Here is a 22,643-nt window from a genome sequence, read left to right on the forward strand (position 1 = left end):
ACCCTCCATTCCAAGGCAAGTCAGTCTTCACTCATGACATGACAGCCTGTTTTTTTAAAAGGTCTGGAGCATCTCTACCCACATGTCCAGGATCCTGTCCCTCCCTGGGACCTGAATCTCATGCTGTCAGAGCTCATGGGGCCTCCCTTTGAGCCGCTGGCTTCCTGCTCTCTCCTGCTTCTCTCCTGGAAGGTTTCATTCCTGGTTGCAATAACTTCTTCCCACAAGGTGTCTGAGATCATGGCACTTACTTCAGAACCGCCTTATATGGTATTCTACAAGGATATGATCCAACTGCGGCTGCAACCTGGCGTTCCTGCCCAAGGTATTTTCCCAGTTTCATACTGGCCAGGACATATACTTACCTGTCTTCTTCCCAAAGCCTCATACATCCAATGAGGAATCTAAGTTGCATGCCCTGGAAATCAGAAGGGTGCTGGCCTTCTACGTAGACAGGACAAAGTCATTCTGTAAGTCAACGCAGTTGTTCGTTGTGGTGGCAGACAGAATGAAAGGTCTCCCAGTGTCTGCTCAAAGGATTCTGTCCTGGATCACTGCTTGCATCTGCTACTACTATGAGCTGGCAAAAGTGCCTTCACTGGCAATTGTGACAGCACACTCAACTAGGGTGCAAGCGTCATCAGTGGCCTTCCTGGTGCCGGTGCCAATCCAAGAGATCTTTGGGGCTGCTACCTGGTCATCTGTCCACATGTTCGCATCGCATTATGCACTTACCCAGCAAGCTTGAGACGACACTGGCTTTGGCAGAGCAGTGCTGCAAACTGGACGACCGTGAACTGCAAGCCCACCTCTATGGACTCTGCTTGTGAGCCACCTAGAATGGAATTGACATGAGCAAGCACTCAAAGAATTAAAAACGGTTACCTAACTTTTCGTAACTGTTCTTCTAGATGTGTTGCTTATGTCCATTCCATTACACACCCTCTTGCCCTTCTGTCAGAGTTGCTGGCATGAAGGAACTGAGAGGGTGGAGGGCTAGTGGTGCTTGATATACCGACACATCGGTGTGGCACTCAAGGGGGTGCCACAGACGACCCTACAGAGACCGCTAAGGCAAAAATCTCTGATGACCATGCACATGGGTGCACACACACCTAGAATGGAATGGACATAAACAACACATCTTGAAGAACAACAGTTACGAAAAGGTAGGTAACCATTTTTTATCTTACATTTAGTTATAGCAATACCTACTCATGTCATATTAGATAAGGTTGTGTCATCATTTGATAGAATAATAGAAACTAGTGAATGAGATTGGTTAGGTCCAAATTAGTCCACCTCAAAAGGGCTTTTGCTTATTTTTTCCCCCCCATCATATATTTTCCATGCCAGTTCCTGTTAAATGTCTCCTGGATTGGGGCTTCCACTACCTTCCCTTATGGGACTGTGTCTCAGTCTTATCTCTCTCATTTTCAGGAAACCCCACTTCCAGGCATTCTCAGTACTGTTAATGGTGATGTCACTTCTACTTCGATGGTGACACAGGCCTGACTCTTTAGAGTGTTCATAGTCCATTATTATTTTGGATGCTACTAAAACTTTCCTGTGGAACCCAGCCACAGTAGGGAAATGATGATTTTTAACAGTTTATAACTCAGCTACATGTGAATGGAATTTAATCAGACAAGGGGAAGGCCCTTCTCTAGGCTGAGGGCTCCGTGCCAGATTTCAAAGGGCTGCTGCAAACAATCAAGGTGTTTGAGCTTCTCAAATAAAGGTCAATGGAATATTTAAAATGGGTAGCGTTAGGTATCCCAAATACAGGGATCACTCCAGCTCCACATATAAAGCTGCTACCAGTCATAAGCCAACCACTAACTGCCTGAGGTTAGGAGAAACTTCCCACATGGGCAGGTTGCTTGATAATTGTCTGTTTTAATTAACCCAAATTTGACTCACAACTGCTATTTACTGTAGAGACCTCTCTTCTGTTTTCAGTGCAAACCAGCCCTTGACACATTTGGATGAGGATGAAAAGGCCTGCCAGAGTAATTTAATAAAAAAAGAGCTGGTGGAAGGATTGAAGCATCCAAACTGCAAAGTGCAGAAACTTGGGTGAGTAGTATGATAGTTTTACCTTTACTTGTGAATTTGTCTTGTTGTAAAAGACAGAGGCAGCTGCCAGGTCAAAGAGCTGGTGCCCAATTTCTCCCCGCCCCCCAACCCCCGTATATACTCAGGTACTGTGCCACAAGTTTATTCAATAGCTTCCAATGCCTTAAGTTCTCTGAAACACTGACATGGGAGGGAAAAAAACAAAAAACAGCTGGATTCTCTATTAGAAGATGACAAATTTGCAATTAAGAATGAAATTGTATTAGTCTCATACATAGGTAGTCTAATACCACTAGTTTGGAAAGGACTACAAAGAATTAGCAAGCAGTCCAGAACCCAGAGAGGGAAGATAGAAATTAAGGACAGATGAAAGATTGCAAAATCTGAAGACCAACAATAGCCTCTGAGGAAGCTGATATGCACTTTGAAGTTGTTTGTGAAGGAGTGGAGAGATGACCAAGTTATTGCAGTTTACAAATTCTCATAAATTACTGTGTTTCTCTCTGTCCACTGGATGAAACAGACTGCCCAGACCTGCTGGGAGATTATTGCTTTGAGGCATTTCTTTGTATCAGTCTAGGACAGACGTGGTCAAGCTATGGTTTGTGAGCCATTGGGGCTTCTGCCCCATGGGAGGCGCTGGGGCAGAAGCCCCTAGCCCCACCACCCTGCCATAGGGCAGAACCCCTAAGCTTCCACCCTGCCCCTCAGTCTGGTAGGCAGAGAATGGGGGGCAGGAACTCTGGGAAATACTTCAAGAGAATTTAAGCTGAGCTATTGTGAGTGAGACCAATAGAAAGAGAAGCTGTCACATGTGCTTTATATCAGGAAATTGTCATTCTGTATTCAGATATTGTGCTGTGCAGACCTCATGTGCTCGCGATCTCCCTGCATTCTGCAGAATACAGGCTGTGTTTACTGTTCATAAATTGCATTTGAATAGTTTTAGATTTAAGTGTTAATCCTACTTTAATTTTGCGGATTACAGTGAAATCTTCAAATTGTAAGAAACACAAGTATAAAGAAGAAAACGGAAGTTTTAAACCAGATTGGGAGAAACATTTTGCATTCACCATTACAGGTGGCAAATCTCTGTCTTATCTGCAATGCATAGCTTACTACACAGGGAGCAACTTGAAACATCACTGTGACTCAGTGTGCCTAGGGGAGCCCTCACTGGAAATGCCAAGGTCAGGGAGGCTGCAAAAGGGAGAGCAGATATACTCCCAAGACTAGTGGGTAACACTGAAGTTAGACTCCTCAACCAGTTACAAACTGTGCTTCTGATCTCCCACACTGGTTATCAAGAAGCAAAAAAGAAATTACACAGACCCCTTTATTGCATTCCAGTACTCTGGCTCCCAATCAGCACATAGGTCCAGTACAGTGAAGTTACTTAAACTCTTACATATACAAAATGTTCTTCTGACCCCAAAGGGTCACCCACGTCGCCAGGTTTGGATCTTACCCAAAATACCATGCTGCCAACCAATCCTTTAGTGCCTAAAACTAATGGTTTATTTTAAAGAAAAAAGAACAAGAAGAGAGATGTTAAATGGTAAAACAGTCACATATATACAAAGACTTCAATGTCCATCAGGTTCCTAGCAGTATTGGTGAGCTTGTGGTCTTGAAAGTCCCTGAACACATCCACAGCTTGGATGGGTTATTCAGCCCTTTGTTCAAAGCTTCGTTTGTAGAAAGGTGACTCCAGAGGTAAGAAGGCAGGAATGAAGACAAAAAGCAGAAGATGCAGCTGCCTTTTATAGTCTTTTGCCACGCAGCTTGATTTCCTTTGTTCCAAACACAGGCTGCCCAGCACATGGCCTGGAAGCCGTAGAGTTCTGTCCATAGGCATGCCCTTGCATGCCTTGCTGAGTCATAAGGTGTATCCCTTGTCTTCTCTAAGGCATTGTCTACACTACCAAATTTTGTCGATGAAACTATTGTTGACGCAAAAAAATTGACAGAATCAAAGTCGCCAAAGTGAGTCTGCATTTGCTTCCTGTGTCGACAGATTGTGTCCACATTCTGGGCACCATTATTGACAGTGTGAGTAATGCACTGTGGGTATCCCACAGTCCCTGGTGACACCATCTGTTGCTAGGTGTTGTGGGAAGGCGGAACCGGAGCGCAGCGCATCTTGGGATGTGAAAAATGTACCGTCATGCACCGCTTTGTGTCCCAGCCCTCCAGTGGTTTCTGGCTTCCTTTCGGGACTTTTTCCAACTGTCAGTCTTTGCAGTGTGTGCCAGCATCTGCAGTGAGAAAGGATGGATCCTTCCTATGTGCTGTTAAGTGTCATGAGGACATCGCGTATGGCAGCACAGTTACTCACAAAGTTTTTACTGACAGAGGACAACTCGCAGGTGCCCAACATTCTGCATGATATGGACAGCAGCAACTTATCAGTGCTTTTGACATTCACAGAGCAGCTGCATACGGCAGACTGTCGCTTTTGGACTCAGGAAACAAGCACTGATTGGTGGGATCGCACTGTCATGCAGGCGTGGGATACAGAGCAGTGGGTACAGAACTTTAGGATGCATAAAGCAACCTTCCTGGAACTATGTGCTGAGCTGGCCCCTGACCTGTGGCGCAAGGACACCAGAATGAGAACTGCCCTTTTGGTAGAGAAAGGTGTTGCAATCGCGGTGTGGAAGCTGGCGAATCCAGACTGCTACCGGTCAGTTGCAAATCAATTTGGAGTGGGGAAGTCCACTGTTGGGGCTGTATTACTCTAAGTGTGCAGGGCAATAAATCACATCCTGTTACGGAGGACTGTGACTCTGGGAAATGTGCATGAAATAGTGGATGGCTTTGCAGAGATGGGTTTCCCTAACTGTGGTGATTGATGACACACACATTCCAATTTTAGCGCCAGACCACCTTGCCTCAGAATACATCAATAGGAAGGGATACTTCTCTATGATGTGGCAGGTACTTGTGGATCACAGTGGGCGTTTCACGGACATCACTGCAGGCTGGTCTGGAAAGGTGCATGACGCATGCATCTTCAGGAACAGTGGCCTGTACAGAAAGCTGGAGGTGGGGACTTTCTTTCCAGACCACAAGATCACAGTGAGGGATGTGGAAATGCCCATAGTAATCCTGGGAGACCCAGCTTACCCCTTATAGCCTTGGCTCATGAAACCTTACACAGGCCACCTGGACAGCAGCAAGGAGCATTTTAACAACAGGCTGAGCAGGTGCCGCATGGTAATCGAATGTGCCTTTGGCCGTTTGAAAGCTCTCTGGAGGGGTCTCAATGGCAGGGTTTACGATACCGAGGATAATATTCCCGTGGCCATAGCCGTGTGCTGCACTTTGCATAAGGTGTGTGAATCTAAGGGTGAAGTGTTTGCTCAGGTGTGGAGCACTGAAGCAGAGTGCTTGGCTGCACAGTTTGAACAGCCAGATGCTTGAGCTGTCAGAGGAGCCCAGAGGGCTGCTATTAATATTAGAGAGGCTTTAAGGAACCACTTCGAGAATGAGGGGCACTAACACGTCTGCTTGGGAGTTGCTTCCCTGGTGCAGCCATGTACAATTTTGGGGCCCAAGATCCATGCAAGAAAATGCTTTAGAAACCTGTTCCCGAGAGTGAACTGATTGCCATATGATTTTGTAGAACACAGAATAAAAACATTGTACCATTAAAAACCTTTGCCTTTATTTATTTTTAAAAAGGGTAAGACCTCACAAGTGCGTGTAGCTCCAGCTATCATTGTCCAAGCTGTGAGAGGGGGTGGAGAGATGGGAAACTCAGGAGTGCTGTGAAGTGAAAAGGAATGTGTGGGTGTCGAGGGCGGTAGGGTTGGCAAAGAATTGTGCATGTGCACGTGCTGCAGTGGAGGTTGACCATGGATCTGCTCAGTCTGCAGCTGTATTAAAGACTTGAGCATCTCTGTCTGATCCTCCATTACTTTTATCATCTGCTCAGTTGCTTCCCTAACAAACGTTTGATTCTTCTTTCTGTCTTGCATTTTGGCTTCCCAGCACTCTTTCTGTTCCCTAGTCCGTGTGTCAGCACGCCGCATCATCTCTCTGAACATATCTTCTTTGCTGCGTCTTCTTCCTTATCTGCCGAAGCTGGACGGCAGGGGTGTGTGGTGTGTTCCTCAAGGTCTCAGCTGCTGTGGACAACGCACAGATGAGAGATTACCTTCCAGCAAACGACTGAAACATTTCAGTAACAAGGGCCTTTTGCAACTAGTAGCAATCAGTTTCTCACTGACTCTAGGCAGGCACACAGCTCCGCAAGCACACAAATCATGGTGAGTGTCGGATCGGGGTGGGGAGGGTGGTTGTGCATATGGACAAAACAGTCACAGCTTCCAGTGCAGCTTTGCAGGGAACTCATTCTAAAATTATCCAACTCTTTTCCACAGGCAGGCCTCCTAGCTGACATCTCACTGCTGCGGGCAAGCAGGGAAACCAGGGCACAACTACTGCATGCTTGCGACTTTCACCCCAGTCTATATGCAGCTCAGTTATGTGCCGCTTTGGTCCCAGCTGCAGTGATTGCTAAATGACATGGGACATTGTTCCTACAATGGGGGAACTAACAAGACTGCACTCCCTTGGAATCTGTGGCAGAGGATTAACAACTGCCTCTTGGAAATTTTCCAGAGCCTCTCTCTGGAGGATTCAATGCAGATCTCAATGGCCCTCGACACCCTGCTTGGCCATGCAGATTAGCTACACAGAACAATGTCCAGCTGACATAATAACACAACCTGCCTCCCACTTTTCAATTCCCTACACAGCAACTCATCTCATCTCATCTGCTTCCTGCTCCCCAGAGAGCACTTCTGGAGTGGAGAAGAGTTCCTGGCTGCATGCCCCACCGGCAAACACTGCTGGGAGTTCCACGTCCTCTTCTACCTCCACTTCTTCATCAAGAATTTCAGCCTCTGGGTTAGCTCCTCTTTCTGCTGCCTCCAAAGTATCCTTGGGGCTCTTGGCTATGGAGGTGTGGTCACCACCGAGGGTAGCATTCAGCTCTTTATAGATGCGGCAGGTCTTAGGTGCACCACTGGAGCAATGGTTTTCCTCCCTCGCCTTATGGTACGCCAACCTCAGCTCCTTTATCTTCACTCTGCACTGCTGCGTGTCCCCATCTTAGCCCTTTTCACACAAACCTCGAGATATCTGCCCATGTGTCCCAATTCCTACAGGTCACTTGCAGCTGTGACTGAACAGACTCCTCTCCCCATATACTGATCAGATCCAACAGCTCCACGGTGGTCCAAGCAGGAGCGAGTTTGGTGCAGCCATGCTCACCTGGGAAGATGCCAGGACACCTCTCCATGCTGAGCCAGGAAGCAGGTCATGGGATTTAAAATTCCCAGCGCTTGCAAGGGGGAGGGGCAGATTGGCTGCAGGGCAGCAGAGTTCAAACTGCTGACCAGAGCGGCAGCATGGGAATTGTGGGACACTTTCTGGAGGCCAATAAAGGCAACAAAAAAAAAACCCTCAGGCGTATTGTCTACACTGGCTGTTTGCTGACAATAAAGGGAGGGGGAAAGACAGAAAGTCTCTTGAAGGGGTGGAAGTTTTTTATTGCCAAAACTGGGCATTTTTTTCCAACAGAAGTCCCATTGCAGTGTGTACACTCTTGCTGTTTTGTCACCAAAAGGCATTTTTTAGCAACAAAACTTGGTAGTGTAGACAAGGCCTCAATGAGTCAGTTGCATAGCTGATGTTCCTTGATGGGTCATCAAGCTGACTAGGCAGTGCTAATGCTAATCTGTCTGGGTTGTCACCCAGATGCACAGCACAAGTTTGCAACTACAGATATACCATAAATATAACTTACAGTACAAAGGTGATAGAAAAAAAACAAGCTTATCATATCTAGAAAATTATAACATTTTTGCAGACCCCTTACATGGCATATCTGGAACAACTCTTTACAATTTTACAATATTGACATTCATAATATCTTCAAGTGTCGTCCATACAGCATCAGTCACTACGAAATGAATCACAATAATTTTAATCTAAATACTCTAATCAAAATTAAGGAAAGACAATCTACCCACATTAAAATTGTGTCTAAATAGTCAGACACTACTTTCGGTGTTGAGTAAGGAAGCTGACAAAACAACCAAAGCTATTTTTTTTTAATATGTCATGGAATATCACTTGTGCTAAATGTCCATATTCTGATGGAGAATTTGTTGAGAAGAATGTTGCAGAAGTGGTTGCAATTTTAGATCCAAGTAACACAAAACTTCAATGATTAATAAAGCAAATTCCAATTTCACGCCACATTACGGAGAGATATATATTCCAGATCAATGCTGATTTTGCAAGAAAGATGCAAAACGATCTGAAGAATTCTCTAGCATTCAGCCTAGCTGTTGACAAATCCACAGATATACGAGATAAACCCCAACTAGCGATATTTGTTTGCTATGTTTCCACAGATCTAATTGTGAAAGAAGAAGTGTTGGACTTAGTGGTGCTAGAAGAAACAACCCATGGTATTGCTGTAAAGAACACACTTGACAAAACATTGACAAATGCTGATGTACTGCTGGATAAACTTGTCAGTATTGCAACGAATGGAGCACCTGCAAAGGTGTGGGGGGAATTAGGCCTTATCAGACTCTTGAAAAGCAATCCCAAATTACTGGAGTTTCTCTCTTTCATTCATCATCCATCATGATCATCTCGCAGGCAGACACTTCAAGTACGAAAATGTTACAAAAATGGTCATAGAAATTGTTAATTTTATCCGCTTGAATTGAAAGACGCATCAACAGTTCAAAAATTTCATCAAAGAGATGGATCTTGAAGACAAACCTAACAATGTCTTTCTACTGTATTGTGAGGTGGTTATCAACCAGCAGTGTCTTAAATAGGTTCGTGGAATTGATGGAGCCTATCAGTGCTTTCCTTCAGGAAAAGAAAAAGTCCTATCCATAACTGGAAGATGAGAAATGGGTGCAGGATCTGATGTTTTTCACTGATAGTATGCAGCATCTGCAAACTCTCAACTCCAAGGGAAGGATAAGATTATTTCTGATCTGACTCAGTCTTCAGCTTCGAGAACAAGTTAAAGCTTCTTCAAAGAGACAAAGTGTCAAGAGACTTCAACCATTTTACCTATCTCAAGAGTAGGGTAAACACATTCCCTGAAATCAAAGTAGAAGATCACAAACTTGAGGAACACAGAGGTAAATTACAAGGACTGCTTGATGACTTTTGGGCCAGGTTTGAAGACTTGTAGAAATTGAGATCCTGTTTCGCCTTTCTTGTAAACCCATTCATGGTTGATGTGATCAACGACGGCTGTCTGATTCCCAAAACCATGGTTTTGGAAACATCTACTGTAAAAACAGAACTGTTGGAAATCCAGGAGGACCAGGCTCTAACGATGATGCATAAATCACAGTCAAAGTCAAAGGGGTGGCAGGTGGGGCTGGGGGAAAGACCCGGCCCTGACATTGGTGGAGCATGGGCACCCCGGGCCCATACAACTTGCCATCCCTGGCTAGTAGGTAGTGGGACATGGTGAATGGTATGTGGTCCGTTTGTGGGTTTGTTTTCTGTGTACGGGCTGTGTAGCTGGGCCATGGCCCCCTGAGGAAACAGTTTAGACAGGTCTGTTTGTGAGTGCCCTGGTAAGGGCCATGCAGTTCTGACCCTTGGAGCTTTGATCAGTCCCGATGTTTGAAGTCTGAGTGGTTACTTACACCCTAGTGGTAGGAATAGAGCTGAGCTAAGCAGGGAGACTTGGTATAAAAAGTCACTTGCTAGATGAACTTGAGAGCTGCAAACAGAGGCAGCTAACAGGATAATTTTGGAGGTGGATGGGGTTGGTGGGGGGTTGTGTGTGAGAGGCTCTCCTTCCAGGTTCAGCTCTACATGTGATTTCAAGATGGCCAGTGATGGAACAAGGTGGTGACCTGCAATGGATGTGCCATGTTTTCTTTCCTGCCTGATGCCAGGAGGATTTTCCTGGGCATGAAGTGCAAGTTCGTGGCAGTGCTGGAGGAAAAGATTCTTGGATTGGAGGGACTAGTAACAGATGCTATTGAGAATGAGAGACTCTGAGAAGTTCTTATGTAGCCAGGTTCAGGAAACATCAGTACCTTAAGTTCAAGGAAGAAAAGATCTGGCCAGCAAGGAGTCAGAGAGAAAGGAAGTTGGAGGAGACCTGGCAGTTTGTAACAACCAGAGGCATGAGGTCACAGCAGCATTGTACAACATTTGGAAACAGACAAGGATGGGCAGGCTGTGGCCACCAGAGAAAAGAGGACCAGGAGGAATTCCACACAATTCAAAATTTCCAATCAATGCCAGATCCTCAACATGGAAACTGTGGAAGATAATTCTCAAGGTGTAGCTGGTTTAAGGGAATGGAGAGGTGTATGGGACACACCTGTGGAAGACAACTTGGCCCAACCTGTAAGAAAATTAAGCTTGTCCACAAAGAGTTCTCCAACCCTCCAAGGATGACAAATGATCCTTCTTGGGTGTTCAGTACTCAGATGAATTGAAGGAATATTCTGCAAGGGATGAGAGGACAACAGGATGGCGCGCTGCCTTCCAGGAGCCAAAACACGAGACCTTACTCTAAGATTGGCTTGGGTTCTGAAGCTGATGGGCAAGGATCCATAGGTGATGGTTCATATCAGCACTAATGACATTGTGTTGTGGCATATTGCATAGTTAATAGGTTACTTCAGGAATCTCAGAAATGTGCTGAAGAAGAAGAATGTCCAAGTGATCTCTGAGATCCTTTCTGTCCCACAAGTTAAGGAAGACAGAAGGCAGAAGATTCTGGAAGTGAACTGTTGGCTAGGTAAGTGGTGCAGGGTGGAGGGTTTGGGTTTTGTGGAACATTGGTCCATTTTCTTTGGGAATAGGGGACTGTATACTTTGAATGGCCTTCATCACCTCAGTAGAAGGGGGACCAATCTTCCCAGGGATAGGCTGGATAGAGTACTCAAGGGGGCATTAAACTATAACAGAAGGGGAGGGTAAAAAGGGAAAATAGCATTCATTTAGCACAAAATTGAGATGTTGAGAATAAAATTAATCAAGAAACCAAGAACATGAAGAGAAGAAAATCTTGAATTGCCTATACACCAATGCCTGGAGCTGGATAATAAATAGTAGGAATTGGAATTGCTCATTTATGAGCATAAATTCAATCTAGATGGTATTACTGAAACTTGGTGGGATGATCCACACAATTGGAATATTAAAATCAATGGTTATAACCTATTTAGGAAGGATTGAAGAGAAGCGGCATTACCTGTTTCTGACTCAGAGGAAAATGAACCTCATGCCACAGTTTCTTCCATTTCAGCTTGTCTTACTCATGTCTACTACATATAGGGTGACCAGATAGCAAGTGTGAAAAATCGGGACAGGGAGTGGGGGGTAATTGGCACCTGTATAAGAAAAAGGCCCAAATATCAGGACTGTTCCTATAAAATCGGGACATCTGGTCACCCTCACTACATAGTTGTTCTAAATACTGATCAATCTTATACTTTTATCATAGGCACCAACTCTGTGGGTGCTCTGGGGCTGGCCCACTGCGAAAAAATGCTCTGGTAGGCTCCCTCTCCCGCCAGTGCTTCCTGCCTGCCAGCAAGCCCCACCAATCAGCACCTCCCCCTCCCTCCCTCCCCATGCCTCCCACCCATCACGATCAGCTGTTTTGCGGTGTGCAGGAGGCTTTGGGGGCAGGAAGGAGGAACAAGGACGGGCATGCTCGGGGAGGAACAAGGCAGGAAGAGGTTGGGCAGGGGTGGAGTGGGGCCTTGGGGGAAGGGGTGGAGTGGGGGCAGGGCCTGGGAGTCGAGCATCCCTGGCACATTAGTAAGTTGGCACCTGTGACTTATAATCCTACAAATCAACTCTGATTAACATACAATGAATATAGGTAGGATAACACTGATTAATCATAATATCACGCAATAAATGAATACTAAACTAAAATCATTGGCTACACATGGCATCTCTACAGCATTTATTCCCTGTGCCTTAACTAGTGTTATTTCAGGGATCATTTCATTTATTTATTCACTCATTATACTATTGTTGTATTTTTATTGTTTTGGGTAAAAGAATCTATTGAAACAACACATGGCCAACTCCTTCCTTGATGTAATTCTACTGAACACAATGAATATAGACTGGTGATGAATTTGGTTCACATGAATTTGGCACACTGAAGTGAACTCTCCAGCAGGGGCAGCTCTAGGCACCAGCAAAGCGAGCACCTGCTTGGGGTAGCCCATTTGCAGGGGCGGCATGGGAGCTGAGAACCAACAGGGGGCTCTGGGAGATGCAGTTCCTTGGTTAGCTCCCTGCCTATGGAGCCAGCCCTGGAGCAGGGAAAGAACTACATTTCCCAGCATTCCCTTGGCCACTACCAACTGGAAAGGAAGGAGGGGGACCTCATGCGGCAGCCTGCTGTGAGTGCTGTGAATGGTAGGGATCCATATTTTAACATTCAAAAAACAGGACACTCCACAGGGAGGGAGGGTAGCCCCACCCTGCCACCATCCACTCCCTCCGACTGTCCCCCACAGAAACCCCAACCAATCCAACCCCCCCTGCTCCCTGATCACCCCCTCCTGGGACCCCTGCCCCTAACTGCCCCCCAGGACCCCACCCCCTATGTAAGCACCGCTGGTCCTTGTCCCCTGACTGCCCCCTCCTGAGACACCCCCCCCCAACTTCCCCCCAGGACCCCACCCCCTACCTGTACCCTGACAAACCCCTGGGGCTCCCATGCCTATCCAACCGCTGCCTGTGCCCTGACTGCCCCCCCCCAAACCTCTGACCCATATAACCCCCCTTCTCTCTGCCCTGACTGCCCCCCAACCTCTACCCCATCCAACCCCTCCCTGCTCCCTGTCCCTTGACTGCCCCCCCAGAGCCCCCTACCCCTTCTCCAACCTCCCAGCCCCCTTACCGTGCCACTCAGACCAGCGTGTCTGGCTCCGCGCAGCGCCAGACACGCTGCTGCATACATGCTGCCGTGCTCCTCCACGGAGCCCACAGCCCCTTTCCCCGCCCCCCCCACATCGAGCACCTGCCTTCCAGATTTGAACATCTCAAAATTCAGGAGTGCTCAAGCTCAGTTTGGGCAGCTGTTACTTCATTTCTCCCAAATCAAATATACTGATCCACTGTAACTTGCTGTAGAAAAAGTAGGATAAAATTGAGCAAGAAATGCTTCCCAGTGGTTATCAGGACTGGAATTGCTATTTTCAACAGCCATTGCCTTTTTTTGTTTGTTTGTTTAAAAGGAAGACAGTGATATTGCATTGGCAAATTCCCCATAGAAAGAAAGAGTGGAACAAAAGAATAATAAAGGCACTTCAACTTTTCCTCATTTATGGAGGAGAGTCTTATAATATGCATCCAGATATCCTCCAATCACTCAAGCTGAAAATTGTTCCACTTTACTGCAGCTCTGTAACCATATGGGAACCAATCCTGTCTGTGTTTTGTGCACATCCAAAATTCCTGCTGAATGACCCGCCCTGGGAGCGAGTTACCAGTGACCCAGGGCTGCGGCGGAAGGAGGGTGCAGGTGCGGGGGGGGGGGGGGAGAGCCCAGGGCTGGGGCGGCAGGTGGTGTGTGTGTGGGGTACTGGTGGGGGGGAAAGGGGAAGCCCAGCACTGGGGCAGCGGGGGGTGCGGGGGGGAGAGCCCAGGGCTGGGACGGGGGCAGCCAAAATTTTTTTGCTTGGGACGGCAAAAAACCGAGAGCTGGCCCTGCTCTCCAGATTGGCTAGTTCTAAACAATCACCTGTCTATTCTTTTCAATCTCCTCCAGGTTTCCATGGTGCCAGCTCAATTATGAGGATTATAAGACTCTCACCTCACTTCTTAGTGCAAAGCAGGTGCTGACAGAGTTGGATCTGAGAGGTAATAGTTTTCGGAGTTGTATGATGAATGAAGGACTGAGTCTCCTGTGTGAAGGATTGAAACACTCCAACTGTATGCTACAGAAGCTGGTGTAAGTAACTGATGTTTTCCTTTACAATTCTCCAGTAAGTGCCCAAAATATTGCCCACTATTTTGAGTGCCACACTCAAAATATTGCCTGCTATTCTGGGTGCTACATAACGTCAAGAATACGCTAGAACTGGGAAGATGGACCTTTGGTCTGACCCCGTATGGCCATTCTTATGTTCTTAAGAGTGTCTCAATAGGTAATTATGTGTAAGTAGATAGAGTTCCCAACCTGCCATGAGCAGAGTATATTCACACTGGGCCAAATCCTCTGCTAGTGTACATGAGCAAAACTTTTTTGAAGTCAATGGCGCTTCACCCATTCACAGCAGCAGAGAATTTGGACCAAAGGGCATAACCCAAACTTATCCCTCTCCTGGTATTTGCCTTTATTAGTAACTTACAAAATAACAAGCAAACAAAAATTCAGTCTAAGCTATCTTCTCAGTGTGGATTTTCCTAGGGTTTTTTCCCACAGGACTCTTTGGCCCCAGCACCTTGTTCCCTCTGTCTCACAGAAACATTCCAACCTTTTTTCTGTGCTGGATGTAATAGGAGCCACCTGTCAGTATATATTACTCTGTATCTTTATTCAGGAGTCTAGCAGCTGACATTAGAGGGATGAAGCAGAAGAGCACTTCTTCCCTAGCATGTACGGGGTCCTAGAGTCTACTCCAGGGGTAGGCAACCTATGGCACGCGTGCCAAAGGCAGCACGCAAGCTGCTTTTCAGCAGCACTCACACTGCCCGGGTCCTGGCCACTGGTCTGGGGGGCTCTGCATTTTAATTTAATTTTAAATGAAGCTTCTTAAACATTTTAAAAGCCTTATTTACTTTACATACAACAATAGTTTAGTTATCTATTATAGACTTATAGTAAGAGACCTTCTAAAAACATTAAAATGTATTACCGGCACACGAAACCTTAAATTAGAGTGAATAAATGAAGACTCGGCACACCACTTCTGAAACTTTGCCGACCCCTGGTCTACTCCATTACACCAGAGTAAGAAAGGGGCTTATGGATAAGTAATCTGAGTGGTGGTTTGAAAAAAAATCAGATTTATATTCAGTGCAAAACATCATTAATGCAACATTATAGTGGTAATTTCACACATAACAGACATAAGAAATTAAAAATTATGAGACCAGATCCTTGATCCTGGTTTGGCACCTTTATATCATTTCAGTGGCATAAATGGGCCATAAAGCCCCTAACAGGGCAGCTGCGGATTCTTCTGGCATGAGGGAATCCCTGGGAGGCATAGAGATATAGCTTGCTCAAGCCCCTGTGTAGGCATGGCCAGGGGAAAATGCATAATCACAGTGTGCTGCACCCTGGCAGTTCTGGCCAGCAGAGCTGCCCGCAGGGCTCAGAGGACAGGGCAAACCCAGATGTCAAAAGACTGTAATGGTAGCTCAGAGTCAATCTTTGCCCTGGTTCTTTCAGCAAGCTGCATGGATTAGGTCTCTACCATACTGAAGGATCTGGCCAATAGTTCCTACTGTGAGCATAACTGAAAGCTGGTGTGCATAGTTAGTATTTTGAATACATTGTCATATTTACATTTGGTGTATCTATTGTGACAAAGCTCCTCCTCTACCTTGGTGGGTCCTGCGCTTATTGGCGGATTTGCTCGCCTCAGAGATCTTCCTTTCGGGTGGAACCCACAGTCTGGGTCAACTCCTCCTGTGTCTGATCAGGAGTTGGGAGGTTTGGGGGGAACCTAGGCCTGCCCTCTACTCCGGGTTCCAGCCCAGGGCCCTGTGGATCGCAGCTGCTTATAGTGCCTCCTGTAACAGCTGCATGACAGCTACAACTCCCTGGGCTATTTTCCCATGGCCTCCTCCAAACACCTTCTTTATCCTCACCACAGGACCTTCCTCCTGGTGTCTGATAACGCTTGTACTCCTCAGTCCTCCAGCAGCACACTCTCTTCCTCTCAGCTCCTTGCACATGCACCACAATCTGAAGTGAGCTCCTTTTTAAACCCAGGTGCCCTGATTAGCCAGCCTTGATTGGCTGCAGGTGATCTAATCAGCCTGTCTGCCTTAATTGGTTCTAGCAGGTTCCTGATTACTCTAGTGCAGCCCCTGCTCTGGTCACTCAGGGAACAGAAAACTACTCATCCAGTGACCAGTATATTTGCCTTCTACCAGGCTCCTGTACCCCACTGGCCTGGGTCTGTCACACTATGCAGTGGGATGAAGTTACTGTGGGCCCCATTCTGTGTTTTTGCTGCACCTAGCACAATGGGGTCGTGGTCCATGACTAGGGCTCCTGGGCACTTCTGCCATACAAATAAATAATAGTAATAAGGGACTTTTTTTGCCTGCTGTGCATTTAAATGCTCAACCATAATGTTAACTAAACACAATTTTCTAGGTTTCAGAGTAGCAGCCGTGTTAGTCTGTATCCGTAAAAAGAACAGGAGTACGTGTGGCACCTTAGAGACTAACAAATTTATTTCAGCATAAGCTTTCGTGAGCTACAGCTCACTTCTTCGGATGCACAGAATGGAACACACAGACAGGAGATATTTATACATACAGAGAACATGAAAAGGTGGAAGTATGCATACCAACAGGAAGAGTCTAATCAATTGAGATGAGCTATCATCAGCAGGAGAAAAAAAACCTTTTGAAGTGATAATTAAGATGATCCATAGAAGGTGTGAGGCGAACTTAACATAGGCAAATAGATTCAATTAGTGTAATGACCCAACCATTCCCAGTCTTTGTTTAAGCCTGAGTTAATTGTATCTAATTTGCATATTAATTCGAGTTCAGTAGTCTCTCTTTGGAGTCTGTTTTTGAAGTTTTTTTGTTGCAAAATTGCCACCTTCAAGTCTGTCACTGAGTGGTTAGAGAGGTTGATGTGTTCTCCCACTGGTTTTTGAATGTTATGATTCCTGATGTCAGGTTTGTGTCCGTTTATTCTTTTGCGTAGAGACTGTCCGGTTTGGCCAATGTACATGGCAGAGGGGCATTGCTGGCACATGATGGCATATATCATGTTCGTAGATGTGCAGGTCTGTGTAGCCTCTAGGACATGGAGGATTTGGGGATATAGTGTGAAGAGAGAGGCTCCTCTCTACTCCCAACTTGCTCCTGCAAATCTCCTGAGTTCCACAGGTGACCTCCTTCCTGAGGCAGAGCTCTACCCAGGGGCAGCTCTAGACATTTCGCCACCCCAAGCAGGGCGGCATGCCACGGGGGGCGCTCTGCTGGTCGCCAGAAGGGCAGCAGGCGGCTCCGGTGGACCTCCCGCAGGCGTGCCTGTGGAGGGTCCGCTGGTCCCACGGTCCGCTGGTCCCGCGGCTTTGGTGGACCTCCCGCAGGGATGCCTGCGGGAGGTCCACCGGAGCCGCGGGACCAGCGGACCCTCCGCAGGGACGTCTGCCACTCTACCACAGCCATGGTCATCTATGATAACTAACTCCTTTAGGCTCCAAACCAGCACCCATTGAAGTGGAAAGACTCCCCTTGACTCAAACGTCTAGTGATCAGGCACTTGTTGACTTGAAAAAAAAACACCTTGTTAATTAACAGGGAGAGCCACCTTCCTCTTCTGGGGCAGTTCCCATGTAGCGAAAAGCTGGTGATATTTTCCTAGACTGTTGCTGCCTCAGTTTCTAGAGCTTTAGCAGTGTGTCCCAGAACAGCCTAAAAACTGCTCTTGATCAAATGATGGTTAAAGGGTGATGTCCAGTTATCATCCTGGGAGGAAGAAGAAGAGGAGCCCTCAGGAAGTTCTTGGCTATCACTTGTGTCCATTTCTTCCTCCTCCTCAATTGTCCCTGATACATTTTAGGACAAACTCCCCAGTGTTGTATGAACAATATAAAAAAAGGCCCAATTGTAGCATACTGTACTGTATGTCTGAATTTCCAGACTTGTGTAATTAAATTCTCAAGTATATAGTTTCATTAATATAGCTACTTTTCTCTTTAAAGGCTTTATTGAGTTTTTGAAAAGACAAAACCTTAAGACCTGAAAGAGTATTTCATCAAAGAAAACAAGAATCCCTGTGCCTTTACCTGAGCATCTGATCCTTCAAAACAACTGAACAGACCATTCATTACAGGTTCAGATTCATTACTGTACAGATTACAGTTAAGATTACAGCAGGACTGTGATAAATGAGGGGGGTAGCACCCTTGTGTAACTCCCCAACCATTCAGTTAGCTGTAGAATCCTCCTTAGCAGCTGTACCCTAACTGCCTTACCTGTAAAGGGTTAAGAGGTAAGTTTAAAATGAGTTGGCACCTGACATGGGGAACCAATAGGAAGCTGTACCTTTTCAAATTGGGAAAAACTGCTGGTGGTCTGTGTCTTTGCTCTCTTGGACACCGAGAGATACCAGACAGCACCTATGCTGTAAGAAACTTGGAAGCCATGTATGAGAAATCATCTATATCATACCTAGAAACTGTTCATTTGAAACCCCAGATATGTAAGTAGATTAGGAAATGTTAGAAAGACGCAATCAGGGATTTTCTTTGTTTTGGTTTGTGGATTCCCCTTTTGTTTTGTTTTTGTTTGCTTGTAACCTTTAAGATGGACCTCAAGAAAGTTATTGTTGGTGTTTAATCCCTAACATCCTGAGTTTTCAGATGTGTTTTCTTTCTTTTTCCAATAAAATTTACCTTTTTTAAAGAATTTAATTGGATTTCTGTATCTTAGGAGGTTTGTGCACGTGTTTTTTAGTTAGCTGGTGGCAACAGCTGATTTCTTTTTTTTTTCTTTTCCTTCCCAGTTCTTCACTGGAGGGGGAGTGAATGGGCAGGAGGGTGCACCACAGGAAGGAATTCCCAAGTGCGCCTTCCTGGGCTCTCAAAGGGGTTCTGCACTTGGATGGTGGCAGCATCTACCAATCCAAGGTCAGAGACAAGCTGTAACCTTGGGAGTTTAATACAAGCCTGGAGTGGCCAGTATTAATTTTGAAAGTCCTTGCAGGCCCCCACATTCTGCACTCAAAGTGCCAGATTGAGGAATCAGCCTGTGACAAGGACATATGCCAATCAGTCAAACATTGAAAGAACAAAAATAAGGGGAAATACTTGTGCATTTCTTTCCATCTTCATATTGTCTACATTATTGTTAGACAATGCACTCCATAAGGTATTCTACAAGGGGAAAAAATTCATAGGGAAGGGTTACAGACCAAGCTGGATGAGCAAGCATCTCAAACAGGTGATTAAGAGAAAGCAGAAAGCCTACAAGGAATGGAAGATAGGAGGGATCAGCACGGAAAGCTGCCTCTTGGACGTCAAAAAGCGTAGGGTTAAATTGAGAACTGCCAAAAGCCAAGCAGAATTGGAACTTGGCAAAGGGAATTAAAACCAATAATAAAAGGTTCTCTAGCCATATAAATAAGAAGAAAACAAGGAAAGAAGAAGTGGGACCACTAAGCACTGAGGATGGGGTGGAGATTGAAGATTATCTAGGCCTGGCCCAACAGCTAAACAAATACTTTGCCTCAGTATTTAATGAGACTAATGAAGATCTTAGGGGTAGTGGCAGGGTGGCCAATGGCAACAAGGATATGGAGGTAGAAATGACCACATCCGAGGTGGAAGCCAAACTCAGACAGCTTAATGGGACTAAATCAGGGGGGCCAGGTAATCTCCATCCAAGAATATTAAAGGAACTTGCACATGAATTGCAAGCCCAATAGCAAAGATTTTTAATGAATCCATAAACTCAGGGGTCATATCCTATGATTGGAGAATTGCTAATATAGTTCCTGTTTTCAAAAAAAGGGAAAACAAGTGATCCAGGAAACTACAGTTCTCTTAGTTGACCTCAATTGTATGCAAGGTCTTGGAACAAATTTTGAAAGAGAAAGTAGTTAAGGACATAGATAATTAGGATAAAATACAACATGGTTTTACAAAAGATAGATTGTGCCAGACCAACCTGATCCCCTTCTTTGAGAAGATAACTGATTTTTTTAGACAAAGAAAATGCAATAGTTCTAATCTATCTGGATTTCAGTAAGGCATTTGATTCAATTCTACATGGGAAATTAGTTAAATTGGAGAAGATGGGGATTAATATGAGAATTGAAAGGTGAATAAGGAACTGGTTAAAGGGGTGATGACAATGGGTCATACTAAGGTGAACTCAGGCTGGAGGGCGGTTACTAGTGGAGTTCCTCAGGGATCGGTCTTGGGACCCATCTTATTTAATATTTTTATTGATGACCTTGGCACAAAAAGTGAGAGTCTGCTAATAACATTTGCAGATGACACAAAGCTGGGAGGTATTGCCAATACAGAGGAGGACCAGAATATCATACAAGAAGATCTGGATGAGTTTGTAATCTGAAGTAATATAAATGAGATTATATTTAATAGTGCAAAATACAAGGTCAGGCATTTAGGGACTAACAAGAAGAATTTTTGCTATAAGCTGGGGACTTATCAGTTGGAAGTGACAGAGGAGGAGAAAGACCTGGGTGTATTGGTTGATCACAGCATGACTATGATCTATGAATATGATGCAGCTGTGAAAGAGGCTAATGCAGTCCTAGGATGCATCAGGCGAGGTATTTCCAGTAAAGACAGAGAATGTTCGTACCATTATACAAGGCACTGATGAGACCTCATCTGGAACAGTGTGTGTGCAGTTCTGGTCTGCTATGTTTAAGAAAAAATAATTCAAACTGGAACAGGTGCAGAAAAGGGTTACTAGGATGATCCTTGGAATGGAAAACCTCCCTTATGAGAGAAGATTCAAAGAGCTTGGCTTGTTTAGCCTAACCAAAGAAAGCTGAGGGGAGATATGGGGGCAAAAAACCTAACTGGCTTCAACACTGAGCTGGATAAGTTTATGGAGGGGATGGTGTGATGAGATTTCCTACGATGGTGTGTGGCCCATCAGTGACTGCTAGCAGCAAAAATCCCCAACTGCTGGACACAGGACACTAAATGGGGAGGGCTCTGAGTTACTAGAGAGAATTCTTTCTCAGGTATCTGCCTGGTGGGTCTTGCCCACAGGCTTGGGGTCTAACTGATCGCCATATTTAGGGTCGGGAAGTAATTTTTCCCCAGGTCAGATTGGCCAAGACCCTGGTGGATTTTCGCATGGGGCACAGGTCACTTACAGGTCTAAACTAGTGTAAATGATGAATTATCTGTAATTTGAAGTCTTTAAACTATGATAACTCAGCCAGAGGTTAGGGGGTCTATTTCAGGAGTGGGTGAGATCCTGCGGCCTGCGTTGTGCAGGAGGTCAGACTAGATGATCATGATGGTCCCTTCTGACCATAAAGTCTATGAATCTAAGGCTTTCACTTCCATTTCTAGCAGATACCCAAAAGCAATAAGTACCCCAGCTACATCAGACTTGTATTCTAATGCAACCCATTAGCAGTGATGTCATCTGTTTTTATATTAATAGAGCAATACATCTTACCCTCCCACCTCGGGAGTTATTCTAGCAGTGATCACTGTTAAAGTTCAATAGCTCTTCCCTAAGTGTCTTCTAGATTAGTCAATAATAATTGCACTGGAATTTAAACAACAGTTAGAAGGTGAGAGTTGAACTCTGGATCTTCGCAACTCAGGGAACTTTCTCCTAGACTACAGGGAAGGTTGATAGTTTGTTGAGCCAGTCGGTTTGTCTTTTCTTTATTTTTCTGTCTCCAGAAGTGTTAAGTGAATAACAGTATTCATGCTGCTGCAGATTTGTTGTCAAATTTTGCAGGATCGCTTTGGTGCACATATTTTCTGGTCTAGCTAAAAAGTTATAAAATGTTCTATAAACAAACGTTCCTGGTATATTACTGATTCTAGCAATCAACATATAAGGAGTGACAACATGGCCAAAGGGCAGGTCACAGAGTGTAGTATAGTTTGTAAATTTCTTGCAAAATGATATTTTCATCAAATTACAATGAAAAAATCAAATAGTGTTCAATGTTTATATTCTATATCTTGGTTTTTGGCATTTCAGTTAAATGTTTGAAAAATAAATGCTCCTGGAGGCATTGTGTTACAAAGTTCACTTTAACTATGGGGCAGCTACCACCACTCTTATAGAATTATCATAGTGCTATAATTCAGAAGGAGAGAAACACTAATGAATTTTTGAGAAGCAAGCAAACAATTCTCTCTGTTTTTCCCTGTCTCTTGTAGGTTGAGAAACTGTTGTATCAGTAACTCTGATTGCAAGCAGCTTGCTTCAGTTCTCAGTACAAATCAAAACTTGAAAGAGCTGGACCTGAGAGGCAATAATCAGGGAGATGCAGGAGTGAAGCTGTTGTGTGAAGGACTGAAACATCCAGACTGCAAACTGCAGAAACTAGTGTAAGTAGTTGCTGGTCCCCTTTACAATCTTCCAGTAAGTGGAGTTCTGCTTCACTCTCCAATCTATTTATATGTGACTCATTGCAGAGAGCCTGTGGATACTGTGCATTTTTCTGGGTTCCATTGTATAAATGATGTTAAAGAACTCAGAAGGGTGCAGAAAGGGTGTGACATACCAGGATACAATCCAAAGTAGAGGGAGGGGGAGAGGGATAGCTTAGTGGTTTGAACATTGGCCTGCTAAACCCAGGGTTG

General features: G+C 45.2%; 1 protein-coding gene across 1 annotated transcript in view; it reads left to right on the forward strand.

Moving 5' to 3' along the window:
* The window catches only part of LOC123369028 (NACHT, LRR and PYD domains-containing protein 3-like), an 81,221-nt gene that overhangs the window by 13,580 nt on the left and 44,998 nt on the right, over positions 1 to 22,643 (forward strand). The window contains exons 4-6 of the mRNA XM_045014400.1: positions 12,478 to 12,521; positions 13,895 to 14,077; positions 22,218 to 22,388. Of these exons, the coding sequence (XP_044870335.1) occupies positions 12,478 to 12,521; positions 13,895 to 14,077; positions 22,218 to 22,388 (398 nt within the window). The remainder of the gene's footprint in view (positions 1 to 12,477; positions 12,522 to 13,894; positions 14,078 to 22,217; positions 22,389 to 22,643) is intronic.

This window comes from Mauremys mutica, chromosome 4, assembly GCF_020497125.1.
Source record: "Mauremys mutica isolate MM-2020 ecotype Southern chromosome 4, ASM2049712v1, whole genome shotgun sequence".
Taxonomy (NCBI): domain Eukaryota; kingdom Metazoa; phylum Chordata; order Testudines; family Geoemydidae; genus Mauremys; species Mauremys mutica.